Source organism: Puma concolor, chromosome A1 (genome assembly GCF_028749965.1).
Source record: "Puma concolor isolate L17-30 chromosome A1, mPumCon1.1.hap2, whole genome shotgun sequence".
NCBI lineage: Eukaryota > Metazoa > Chordata > Mammalia > Carnivora > Felidae > Puma > Puma concolor.
This window is the reverse complement of record NC_141667.1, coordinates 102,243,105-102,255,402: the sequence shown is the minus strand read 5'-3', so window position 1 is coordinate 102,255,402 and position 12,298 is coordinate 102,243,105. Positions and strand designations below refer to the sequence as shown.

The 12,298-nt window shown below is 44.0% G+C and overlaps 1 protein-coding gene across 1 annotated transcript in view; it reads left to right on the top strand.

Annotated features, from left to right (window-relative positions):
• ARHGEF28 (Rho guanine nucleotide exchange factor 28) overlaps window positions 1-12,298 on the top strand; it is a 311,363-nt gene that overhangs the window by 158,430 nt on the left and 140,635 nt on the right. Inside the window, exons 7-9 of the mRNA XM_086699008.1 lie at window positions 398-470; window positions 10,954-11,009; window positions 11,575-11,635. Coding sequence (XP_086555134.1) covers window positions 398-470; window positions 10,954-11,009; window positions 11,575-11,635 — 190 coding nt within the window. The remainder of the gene's footprint in view (window positions 1-397; window positions 471-10,953; window positions 11,010-11,574; window positions 11,636-12,298) is intronic.

Genomic DNA, 12,298 nt, shown 5'->3' with positions numbered 1-12,298 from the left:
CTCTCTCTGTGTCTTATGGCATGGGCAGAGGTTGTCAGGATGGGCACCTACGTAAACAGTGGCTCTTCTTTACGGTTTCACCGTTTTCTGTTCTTCTGTCCCTTTTTGGTTCATGGATTCTTTTCCTGAGGACCTTCCTCTTGTGACGTGGGGAAGCTAACAATAGAGGATTAGTGGCAGGGGCACTTGCACCCCATGCCTCTGGGTTCCCCCCCGTCTCTCATCGTCGTCTTGGGGTGCTGCCTCTGTGTACTCCCAGTGGCTTTGCACACCCTGTCTTTCCAGACCTCCCCAGGCCGTGTCTGTCTCTGTTCAAGACCCATGGTTGAGATTTCCATCTCCTGGTCACATATCTGAAACCTCCACTGGTTTTCACTGATTTTTTCTTCTTTCTTAGGCTCTTGAAGATCAAGAAGCCAGGCCAGAGGAAAGACAAGACGTGCCTTCCAGTGCTGCAGAAACTGAAGAAGGTATGGAAGCTCCTTGACCCTCCCTGAGGAACCCAGAGAGTACTCAGAAGTAACAAGTTAAACTGGTGGTGACAGTAGGTAGTGAAGCCTAGTAGAAACCGATTCTTTCCTTTGGCTTTCTATTTAAGAATATTTTTTATTTTTTTGAAATTAGGTGTGGGGATAGGGTTATATATATTTGGGGGCATGATTACATTATCTATTTAATTTCAGGATGGTGGGGGGGCATTACAAAATATCTGTTATGTAAAGGGACAGTAGTGTGATAGGCCTGAAAACCAAGACTCTTGCCTCTAAGTCACCATCATTGACAGCTGGTTAATACATATTTTTTTAATAAATAATTTTTTTCTTAAGTTTATTTTGAGAGAGAGAGAGAGCACGAGCAGGGGGAGGAATAGAGAGAGAAGAAGACACAGAATCCAAAGCAGGTTCCAGGCTCCGAGCTGTCAGCACAGAGCCCGATACGGGGCTTGAATCCATGAGCCACAGGGTCATGACCTGAGCCAAAATCGGACACTTAACCGTCTGAGCTGTGCAGGTGCCGTCTGGTTAATATTTTTGATTCTGCTTGTAACTGCCACTTAGACTCGTTGCATGGCAGGTTATTTGTCAGGTGTTAAACTCTTAAACTCTTTGCCCCCATGTTTGTTAAAAAGGAGTCTTGGATGAGGAAGTTTTGTAGCAAGTTGTTGGAAGTCTGTGTGCCCAGCCATACTGCACACGCTCTTGGGTTAAGCTGACCAGCTTCCTGCTCAAGCTGGACCTGCTTGGGCCCCTGTGGAGTTGCCCTCACTTATGTATCCTGTAGATGATATGCTGGTGGCACTGAGGAAGCTGAGGCTTGTCCTGCCTAAGGAGGCCGTGGGTAACTTTATGCTTCCTCCTGAAGACCTGTAGGAAAACCTTTCTCATTTCATGTCAGGAAAGCCGGCTTCTCCTGAGCATTTGGCTGGCTTTCACTGCTCTAACTGTAACTTAACAGGTTTTTTTTTGTTTGTTTGTTTTTTGTCTTTTCCTTGAAGCTGGTTGAAAAAAACAAAAACTTGGAGCTAAGGTTCTTACCTACAAATATGTACGGTACTGCTAAATTAATTTTTATATCACCCTTATTTACTAAGCTTTCACCCTTGCCTTTTCCTTGTGGTTTTTACTTGTATGTTTTTCTTCTCTTTCTAATCTACCTTTAAACTAATTTAGAACAAAGTGAATCTGAATAAGTGTTTGAATTCTTGCCCTTAAGGGGCTGACAGTTGGAATTGGGGCAGAAAAACATGTTGCCTCAGCACATTATGATAAATGAAACAGGAGTCATATGCAAACTCTGTGTCTTCTGACAGTTATCAGGGAAAGCTTCCTGGAGGAGGTGACCCTGGAACTGTCATCAAATGGAGGGAAGGGAATTTGAGGCAATGGAAATATTTGTAATACAGAGTTTTGAACCACAGGATGAATTGAGGGAAATGCTGATCATTTTGTAGTTCTGTCATTTTCGTGTGTTTATATATATGTGTGTGTGTGTGTGTGTGTGTGTGTGTGTGGTGCCAGTGACACAGGCTTGAGAGGGAGGCATAGCAATATGGCTTATACACAAGGCAAGGAACTGGAACCTCCACCCTGACAGCTGTGAGAACTGTTTCAAGCAAATGAGATAATTATTTTCAAAAGGTCACTCTGTGAGAATGTGAAGAATGGGTTGGAGGGGTTGGAGGCAGGGGTGATCGCTGCTGTAAGTAATACAGAGGAGGGTCTGCACCACAGCAGTGTGATGATAGTGGAGAGGTGGGGACAGATACTGCCCTAAGGGTGTAGGATGTCAGGTGGGTGTCAGCAGTGAGGGGAGGGAGGAAGTTGATTCCTCCAGTCCCTAAATGGGTTAGACCTTACAGGAAGGTCTGTGTTCCTAACTGGGTTAGACATTACAGGAAGCAGCTTCATGACAAAGCAAAAAGTTACTCCTTTGTATATGCGTTGAGTTTAATGGGTCTAGGAGCAGCCAAGGTAAGGTACCTGAGGTCCTGCAACCAATAAGCAAAATAATTTGGACAGAAACTCAAGCGCTCCAACTCCAAAAAATTCGTGTGTGTCGTGTATAGACCTTCTAGGCAATGCTTTGATTTGTATGTGCTTGGAGGACATATTAGAAACTGCAACGCTCCAGCAGAGAGCAGTATTCAACGCAAGTGGAAATATTCCATTAGTTTTTGTCCATTCTTGAACCTGTAGACCACTCAACCGGAAGAAGGAAACATTGTGAATGTAAAAGTATGCTTCCTTTCCTTCTTCTTTAAGCCCCCAAAGCAAACCTTCCCTTTGTGGTCTACTAGGAGATTCTTAAGAGGTTATGTTTTTCTGTTCCTCCTGGGACAGTGGGTGGAGTGGGAGGCTCCACGCTTGTATCTGTAGCTGCCATTGATTAAAAGATGGCAACGTTATGCCGGAGATCAGCTTTGCAGTCTCTGTTAGTGTAATAAATGGTGTCATCATTGTCTTTGAGCCAATTATGTTTCCATAGTTTCATGATTGTAATCGTACTCCCAGCAGGATGGGATGTTATTCGAAATGAACTAAATAAAAAACCTTCTCATTTTTAATATGCTGAGATGAATATGCTAATGATTAGTATTTATTAATCTACCAACTGACACTGTTTTGTCCCTTGCCGCCTTCGTCCTTGTTTGATCTCCTATGCTAGGATTTCCCAAGGAGCGTTGTACAAAACACCCATGTTGGGAGATGCTTTGATAAATCAGGATTCTTGGACCAAATAGGTTAAAAAATGCACTGTAAGAGACCTTCATTCGTTCTGGAGATTGAGAGTACATTAAATGTTTTTCAGCTTCTAGTTAACTTGTTGCAGTCAAGACCCCCGGGTGACCTTATTCGATAGCTCTCCAAGTGGTTCATGCCAAGAATCCTCTTTTAACGGTGCTTACACCATCTCATGGAGATGGTCTGTGGAAGGAACTTGAGGGATGTTGCCCTTCCTCATTTCTACCGTTCCTGCCCTTTCTGGACTGTATTTCCTTCCCTTTCACTATCAGTCACATGGATCCTCTCCATCCATTAGTACGGTAATGCTCCCACTGGGAGCTGGGTAAGGGAGGTGTTTTTAAAACTCGTCTTGGCATCTTGAATATTGAGAACACCTGTGCCTTGCCACCCCCCCACCCCCCACACTGTACTTTCTGATGTTGTTTGGCAGGTTGATGCTGTTTAGCGTCTGTGGGGCATAGACAGCAAACAGAACCATTGTAATATCACTGACCACTATATGACTCCATTTTCTTTTATATTCTGTAGTTTAAAAACAAAACCCTATGTGATTTGCTAACTGTCTTGACTTCTGTGTTAAATGGTCCCTTACTTTGTTGGCTTCTCTCCATTAATTATGTTCCACATTTTCATTAACAAGGAAGTGGGGAGTCGGGACTGGAGCTTGAGTTCTCATCACACAGGACAGAAGGCAGAATCTTTTCCTGCAGGCTGAAACAGCAGTTCACAGCAGGGAGGAGAGGTTTCCTCTTCATGACCCCGCGACAAAGGCGGGAGAGGCTATGGATCCAAACACAAGGCGCTGTCTAGGCAGGCAGATGTGAGCCCTGCAGGCTCATCTGCTTATTCATTCTGTAAACATTTGAGTGTTCACTTTATGGCAGGCAGTGTTCTAAGCGCTGGTGACATAGCAGTAGCTAAAAAGGCAGAGAGAAAAAAAAACCCGATCTCAAGCAGTTTACTTGTAATTGCATGCCAATATTTGTTGAGTGCCAGACCCTGTTCTAGGTGCTGGGGACGCGGCTGTGCGCTGACCACAATTTGTGCATTCCAGTGATCACTGAGAGGGACATTGCTAGGAGTCAGGAGTATATTTGCCCAGTTGTATACATGAGAAAGTAGCAGCACAGAGGGGTCACATAACTTGTCTGACGTGATACTTGCTCAGGCAGTCAGAAGTGTGGCACGTAAATTCTCTTACCTGTCCCACCATCCAATAGCCACTACCCTTATATAATGGAACACTTACCTATTTCATCCTTGGGCTGCCGATGGAGAGTTCTCTCCAGCGTTTGTGTAATGGAAACGTGTAGAGTTGGAAGCATTGCCTTGGAATCAGCTCTCTTCCACATGGCTGACCGGTCTCCTAAAGTCCTTCCAAGGATTTATGAGCCACAGGCACATCTTGATGACACACACCAACTACAGGCAGACTCTGCTGAAAACTCAGCCCCACCGTGATCTGGCTTCTGAACCTTCTGCAGGTTATTGAGCTGTGTTTTCTTTTGCGCCACATGGAGCAGCTGGGGGTATCATGTAATACTTCATCATACCGCTTAAATGAGAAAATACAGGTTGAGTCCCTGGACCAGTGTCTGACCACAGATGCTTAGCCACTGCCAGTGCATAGCAATGCTAGCTTGTTACAAGTGCAAGTTATAAGCTGGGCTAGGGTGGCGTTAGTGGCAGTCATGCACGTGTTGGGATATCAAGACACAGCTCTTGCTGTCAGAGTAACGAGGTAAGCAGCTCTTTCATCTGAGAGTTCCTTAGATGAGGTTGCAGCCCTTCCCTCTGTGCTCTGGGTGAGTGAAAGGTGAAGAGGGAGCTGGGTGGGGGATCCTCCTTATTGGAATACTTGCGGTGAGTTACTGGGCAAACAAGGGGGCTTTTATGTGTGCACGGTTTCCCTTCCAAGAGTTATTTTATTTTATTTTATTTTATTTTATTTTATTAAAAAAATTTTTTTTAACGTTTATTCATTTTTGAGACAGAGAGACAGAGCATGAACGGGGGAGGGGCAGAGAGAGAGGGAGACAAAGAATCTGAAACAGGCTCCAGGCTCTGAGCGGTCAGCACAGAGCCTGATGCGGGGCTCGAACCCACGGACCGCGGGATCGTGACCTGAGCCGAAGTCGGCCGCTTAACCGACTGAGCCACCCAGGCACCCCAAGAGTCTTCATTTTAAATACTGTAACCGAATGTCTTTTTAGAAATGTTGAATACAGTTCCAAGGTTTGTCAAGACGCAGGTCCTTTAAGCCAGGATGGCTGGGAACTGAGGTGTAGGGGTTTCAGGGCCGCAGTTAAGGAGGCTGTTCTGTGGGGATTGGTTACTCAGTTGGACACAGAGCTGTTACCTTAATCCTAGTGTGGAGTATCCCTCCAAGGACTTGATCAGGGTTTTTCACCTGAAGTCAAGTATTTAGGCTTTTTGAAGACCGTTACAAATCATACCCAGAGGATGTACTTTCCAGCCCGAGGAAGTGATTTGAAGTTGTTCATTTCATCTTAAAGAATAGCTCAGCTTTTTCTGTACTTTCTTTAGAGACTGGCCTTGCCCATCTTCTTTCTCCTCCCCACAGAAGAGAATGGGTTTCATCATTAGAGGACCAGGGATAAAAATAGGATATCAACCTGATAGGATGTTCCTTTTGTGTGTTATTATTATTATTCTAGTTTTTTCTCACACGTAAGGAAAAATTCTTCTCCTTGCCTCTCCAAATGATTACAGAATTAAAGAGTAGCAGTGTGAGCTGGAAAAATCTCCGATTCTTCAGAACTCACCTAGATGTAATAACTTCTGTTGAGATGTGCCACGGACACTGGCTCCATCTGGGTTAGATTGGCAGGCTAGCGGCAAGGACTTGCATGAACTGAGCTTACTTGTATTAGGGGTCTAATACAATTGAAATAAGCTTAAGTTGAAACCCTACAGCTTAAGAGTTTCTTTCCCAAGTTCAACTAGAATCTAAGTGGGAAGCCAGAGGGACACAAGAGTAATTCACAAGACAAAACTGAATGTCATTTATACCTTTCAAATATGACTTGCCTCATTTTATTCAAGCAGTTGAGTAAATCAGAAAAATTATTTCCTGACCTCAGTTGGAGATGGAAACTATATCGTAAAGACATATTAAGCATAGTTACCACATGACCCAGCAATTACACTCCTAGATACATCCTCAAGCAGAATGAAAACCTACATCTCCATAATAAAAGGTATGTGCAGGTGTTCATAGCAGCCTTATTTGTAACTGCCAAAAAGTCGGAACAAACCCGAATATCAGTTTAGGAGCTAATATACAAAATGTGGTCCATCCACATGATTGAATGGCGTTTGGCAATAAAAAGGGATGGGCTACTGGTACATGACAACATGAACGAATCTTAAAAATAGGAAATATCCAGAACAGGCAAATCCATTAAGAAAGAATGAAGATTAGTGGTTGCCTTTGGCTGGGGTAGGAATGCAGGCAGTTAGGGAGAAATGGGCATTGAGTGCTAATGGGTATAGGGCTTCTTACTGGGCGTAATGAAAATGTTCACAAATTGTGATGATTGCACACCTCCGAATATGTCAGAAATAATTATATGCTTTAAATGGGTGATTAGTATGATATTTTACCTTAAAGCTGTTGAAAGGTACTTCTGTAGGGGAAGAAGTGTATACTAAAACATTAACGATGGTTTTATTATTTCTTTTGATATTTACAAAATGTTTAAATTACTTTGGTGGTCCAAAAAAGTGTCTTAAGTAATTTGAAAACATTTTGAAAAAGATGTCTTAAAGTCTTTTTGAAAGGACGCAGAGCACGCATATGAAAATTATATTGTAAAACAACCCTACATTTGGAATTGCTTTAGGGCAAGAATCTCTTCTCTCACCTTGATGTCCTCTCCCTGGCTGATCGTGTGTCTCAGCCAGTGATCCAGCTAATGTTGTGGACTTGAATGGACTGTTAAGGCTCCTAGAAGAATGGGGCTCATGCTGGTATTTCTGTAGATAAGTGCCTTATCCTCTCTCCCAGTCCATATTTATATTGGGAAGTCCAAAAGATAGTTTTCCCTAGTATTCCCACTTTTAGGAAAAAATGGAATAATTGGGATGGTGAAACAAGAGGTCACAGTGTTAAATGGTCTCCAAATTAAGGCTTCTTAAGGAAGGCTTCTCAGATTTGTTCATTTCGCCATTTTAGTTCTCTGGGATTTGCGAATCAGACATGCACACTAGGGTAAAACATTGAAGTGATACATGGAAGTGATGTTGTTATATAAGGGAAACAGCAGTGCGTGACTGGAAGTGAAAGGGTGACTTTTGGACTTAGCTGGAGGGGTGGGAGGAAGCCGAGGGAAAAGCATTCATCCGTCTGATCAGTCTGGCAGGTTAGAAGTTGCAATCAACAGTGATGGTTTTGAAAGTGTTTGAATTTGTATTTCAAACAAGTGAACCACTTTCCCTTCCCAGTCCTGACCTACAGTTTGCCTCATGATCCACTACATCTCATTAGCTCTTCCGGGCCACCAGATTTCGGTGGAGGAGAGAAGCATTTATACAGTGCCTTTAATATGCTAGGCACTCTGCTTGGCATTGGGGATTCAAATGTTGGGCCCAAATCAATTTGGACCCAGCCTCTCTAGAACTCATCCTGTTGGGAGAATAGGATCCATTCAAAGACTCTGAACCACTCTGAATTCCTTTGGACCTTTGTGGAGGAGGCATTGCAAGCTGAGAGCATGACCTGTATTTTCCAGTTGTACTTTTGATGATGCCTTGCAAATCTAACCCAGTTACTGAGTTGGTTGTGGACAGCTGAACCTGAACCAGGGATGAACAGCAGTAGTTGGCTGGGTGGCTCTGATCAGGACTTTTTTTTTTTTTTTTTTTTTTGCCTCCTTGGGAGGAGGTGCAGCAAAGGGTATTTAAAGAATACTGATCATCTTGTATTTTCAGTGTAAGCTTTTGCTTTGCTTGAATGTAGCCTCTGGGCTCCCATTTTTCAAAAGGGGACAGTAAGACTTAACACAGAGTCGAGATCTATTAGGCTCATCTCTTTCTTAACAAAACACTGCTAGTAATCTTAGAGCTCCTTGGCCCTGTTTTGTGAAAACCGTGTTTGCCTGCATAGTGTCGCTGGTGAACGTGACTATCAGAGATTATTTCTTCCATTATAGTTTGGAAGTAAGAAAACATGTTTATTAAGTTTGGTAAATCAGGTTTAGAGGGGATAATCCTTCTGGGTGGGCCGGGAAGGCAAGATGAATAGGCCTTTAAAACAGCATAGTTCGAAGTTACTGATATCATTATCTGCTGGAGGTTGCTATAGCAATAACTGGTTTGATTGCCCTGTGCAATTGATGGTACAGGGGAGTACGTGTAAAAGGATCCTGGTAATTTAGCAGAGACTCTCCTGGAACAATATGATTAAACTCCAGTAGAATGAGTGCCAACTTCTTGAAAAGCTCTAGGATGAAGTTGTGTATAGTCCTAGATTAATTAATGATACATTATTATCCTGAATCTATACACTGTCACAAATATTTGTAATGGTGTTTGGATAAAGGTTTTATAACTCTGAAAGTTATTTTTAAAGTGACGAAGTACAAATTTTAAAAAGACGTGCCCCTTTTGATATAGTTTGCGGTTTTTGCATTAATGAGATTAGATTGTGTCTGAAACAGAAGAAAAATGCAACAGAATATACAGAAAACTGTAGGCTGACGGTGTGCAAAGCCTGGAATTTGGAGAGTGGCAGGAAGCTGGAATCTGAACATACGATCAGGGTGGCACATCTTTTGTTATTGCAGGCTGGGTTTTACAAGGCGCTAGGGCCTTCTTCATTAGCACAATCTTGAATAAAATGTGTGCTGCCCCTTTTAATCACTGCTGTAGGTACACAATTGTTTAGAAATGCGGAATGCTAATTTAAGAGCATATGGTCTGAAATGGCTTTAAAGGAATATTTTCTAGTGCCAAAACAAAAACGTGTGTGATTCTCTTGGAGTCTATGCACAAGTGTCTGTTGAAACTTTGGTTCTCGGACTCCTCCCCTTCTTTAACATGGTGCTATTTTCCCCCACCTAGCCAAATTTTAGGGTTTGGGTATGTGTGTTTCAAAACAAAATCCCTAATACTTTCTACAGGTGCTTCGCATCAATTTATGCATCTGTGTCACAGGACAGAAAGCTTTATGTTAGTGTTTTGAATTTCGGCACTTGAGCAGCGGGCTTTTAAAGGGTGAAATTGGCTCCTTTTGGCGTTCCTAGCTCTGACCATGTTCCGCAGACGCTACTCTGCTGCCACCTGGAGGCCCCGTGTGGGCTCTGCATTTAAAGGTAGGTAGGGATCCAGAGAACAGAAGCTGCTCAGGCTGGGTGTCCGAGTGTCCCTCATCCCTGCTCAGGTCAGTTGACATGACCACGTGAAATTGAAGCTGTTATCTTAGCATTTTTCATTATAGGTCTTGTAAGGATTATGAATGCAAGGACAGTAAACTATTGGGGGACATAAATATCTCCTCACTTGTTAGTAAACCCAAGGTTTATGTTAGCAAATTAAAAAAAAACCCATCATGACAGTGAGAGAGTTGACTGCTGTGCTCTGTCCTTGACCTATTGTAATTTTTTAGGAAGTGCAGTCTACTTTGTCTAAGCAAAAACATGAATGAAACTCCTAGCTTTGGTGCCTGGCAGTAAGAAGGGCTTGTGTAAATACTCCCGGAGGTCTGGAGCCTCAGGTGACTTCAATTAATAGGAATGGCTAAGTGGAGTGGCAAATAGCTAGTTAAATCAGGGGGGTTTCCTCAGAATCAGCGTTGGGGCCGGCCATGGTGGCAGGGCAGCTGAGGGAGGGTTCAGGGGAGGCCGGGGGCCCACGCTGTTGTATGTTAATACAATTGGTGGTAAAGATTCTTAGCCATCTGCCCTTGGTAAGAGTGTCCAACACTTATTTTCCCCAGGCCCCAGCCTGCTTTTGGTGGTTACATGCCAACAACAGTGACTCTTGTTTATGGGCAACTGAGTGGGAAGAGAACCAGTCAGCACCCAGAGAAAAATAGCCCGTAAATAAGCCTTCCTGTTTAGCCCAGAACATCCCGACCACTCATATTTCCAGGAAAGCCTTTATTCAGAAAGAGGGCGCTCAGTGTGCCTGTGGCCTGTCCGTGCTCAGCCTGGCATCATCTGTGGTGGGAGCGCAAGGGTTTTGCTAGCTCTGTGGGCTTTTAAGGATGCCTGAGGAAAGGCCACAGCTCATCTGGAATGAATTAGGCTCTTTTGAAACATAAAATGTGTGGTATTTGAGGAACTAGACGTGGGATTTCCTCAGGTAGGTACTCGTCATGTCCTTAGAATCCGGGCTATTTTGAAGAGCCTTCGCTCTGTGAGCCGCCTTCCTTCTGAAGCCAGGACATTTGTTTATTTAATGGTGGGTTTTTTTTTTTTTTTTTCCCTCAGGATTTCCTGCAGGAGGTCCGGGGCTTGTTTGCCTCTTGGTCCACATAAAAACTACCAGAGTGTGGTAGTTGGGCTGTCAGATACTCTGCTCGGTGGAGAGGTGATTTTTAAGAAGCTTCATCTAAAAACCTAGCTCCACACGGAGAGTTCCTGGGCTACGCAATTATATCTAGTCATCTAGTTTTTGTTTCCTTCGTTGTCTTTTAATGAAAGCTCCCACTGGCTGATCCTGATGAGGATTATTCCTTTTGCAGAGATTAAGGATTTGGTGTCTGGCGGATCATCACCGGAAAAGGAAGACGATGTAAAGGTAACGGGGCTCCTCCCCTCCTTTCTCCTTTCCACGTTTTCTCCACAGCTGAATTAGAAGGGAAGGTCCAGTGGTGACAAAACATTTTAAAAGAACCAAATCTGAAAACAAGTAAAGCCCCAGGGGCATGCCCCAAGTCACATGCAGAGTAACTTGCAATTCAGTTTCCTTTGCAGTCTCTTGATGACCAAAGCTGGCTGTCTTTCTGGGTCGCAGTTGTGTATGCAGGACCGTTGTATGTACATTTTCCAAAATAAGTTTTTCCTTGAAGACTGAGAGCTATGGAGGTTTGCCAGCAATGTGACAACTGGACCTGAGAGCCAGCCTCCGGGAGTAAAATCACCTGTGGGGAGTGGTCAGGTGTGCTTCAGCGTAGGGCCCGGTCCTTTCCTTAAGGCAGCTCTTCCATAATGCTAATAAGTCCAAGACTAGCTTCCTGTTGATGTGCCGTGATACACGTGACACGTCTTGATTTTTTTTTTTTTTTCTGAGATGATACACATGAACAGAATTGTGGCACATTAAGTAATTTTTTAACATCCCTGACTTTATCGATATTTTCCAGCGTGTGGAAAGCCCGGTGGTTCAACCGAAGGAACGCGAAGACCGGGACAGTCTAGACGCGGGTATGTTCTGAAATGCCGCTTTCCCCTGTACTCACAGGAGTATGCCAGTCCTGGGTATGCACGGGACAAAATGAAATCTTCCTTCCTGGGAGCTGTGGCTAGTTTGTGAACACGATGGACGTAAATTTTCCTTGCAGCAACAGTTCTAATATTAGGAGTTGAGAGGTTGAATAATATCCACTTATGATCCTTTAAAAAACAAATCAAGACAAAGCCATGAAGGCTTTTCCTGAGCAGTTGAACTCTGAGCCAGACTCTGTCTCGGGACTCGCACTGTGTTGCTTATGTTGTTACTTCTGTGAGGTGGGCTCCGCTTGCTTCAGGTGAAGTGACGCAGGGGTCCTTGAGAGCAGGTGGTGGAATGGGGACTCCTGACTTCATTCTGCCTGGCCCCGGAATCCCAAGCTTACCACCCTCCCATTTGGATACCCACTTGGGCGGCCCTCGGAGCTGAGCCCCTGTGGTCTTCTCCCTGGCCTCAGGAAAGACCAGATGCTTGTCACTGGGTGCGGAACTTGGCACAAAGAGATCCCTTGGCCGGGTGAATGTAGTTTTTCCCGGGGACTGGACATTCTCATCTGTCCACAAGTTCTAGTTCACAAGTCTCTATGGCTTCTCCCCAGATCTCCTTGGCCATCTTCCAATTCTTGAGGGCTAATCTGG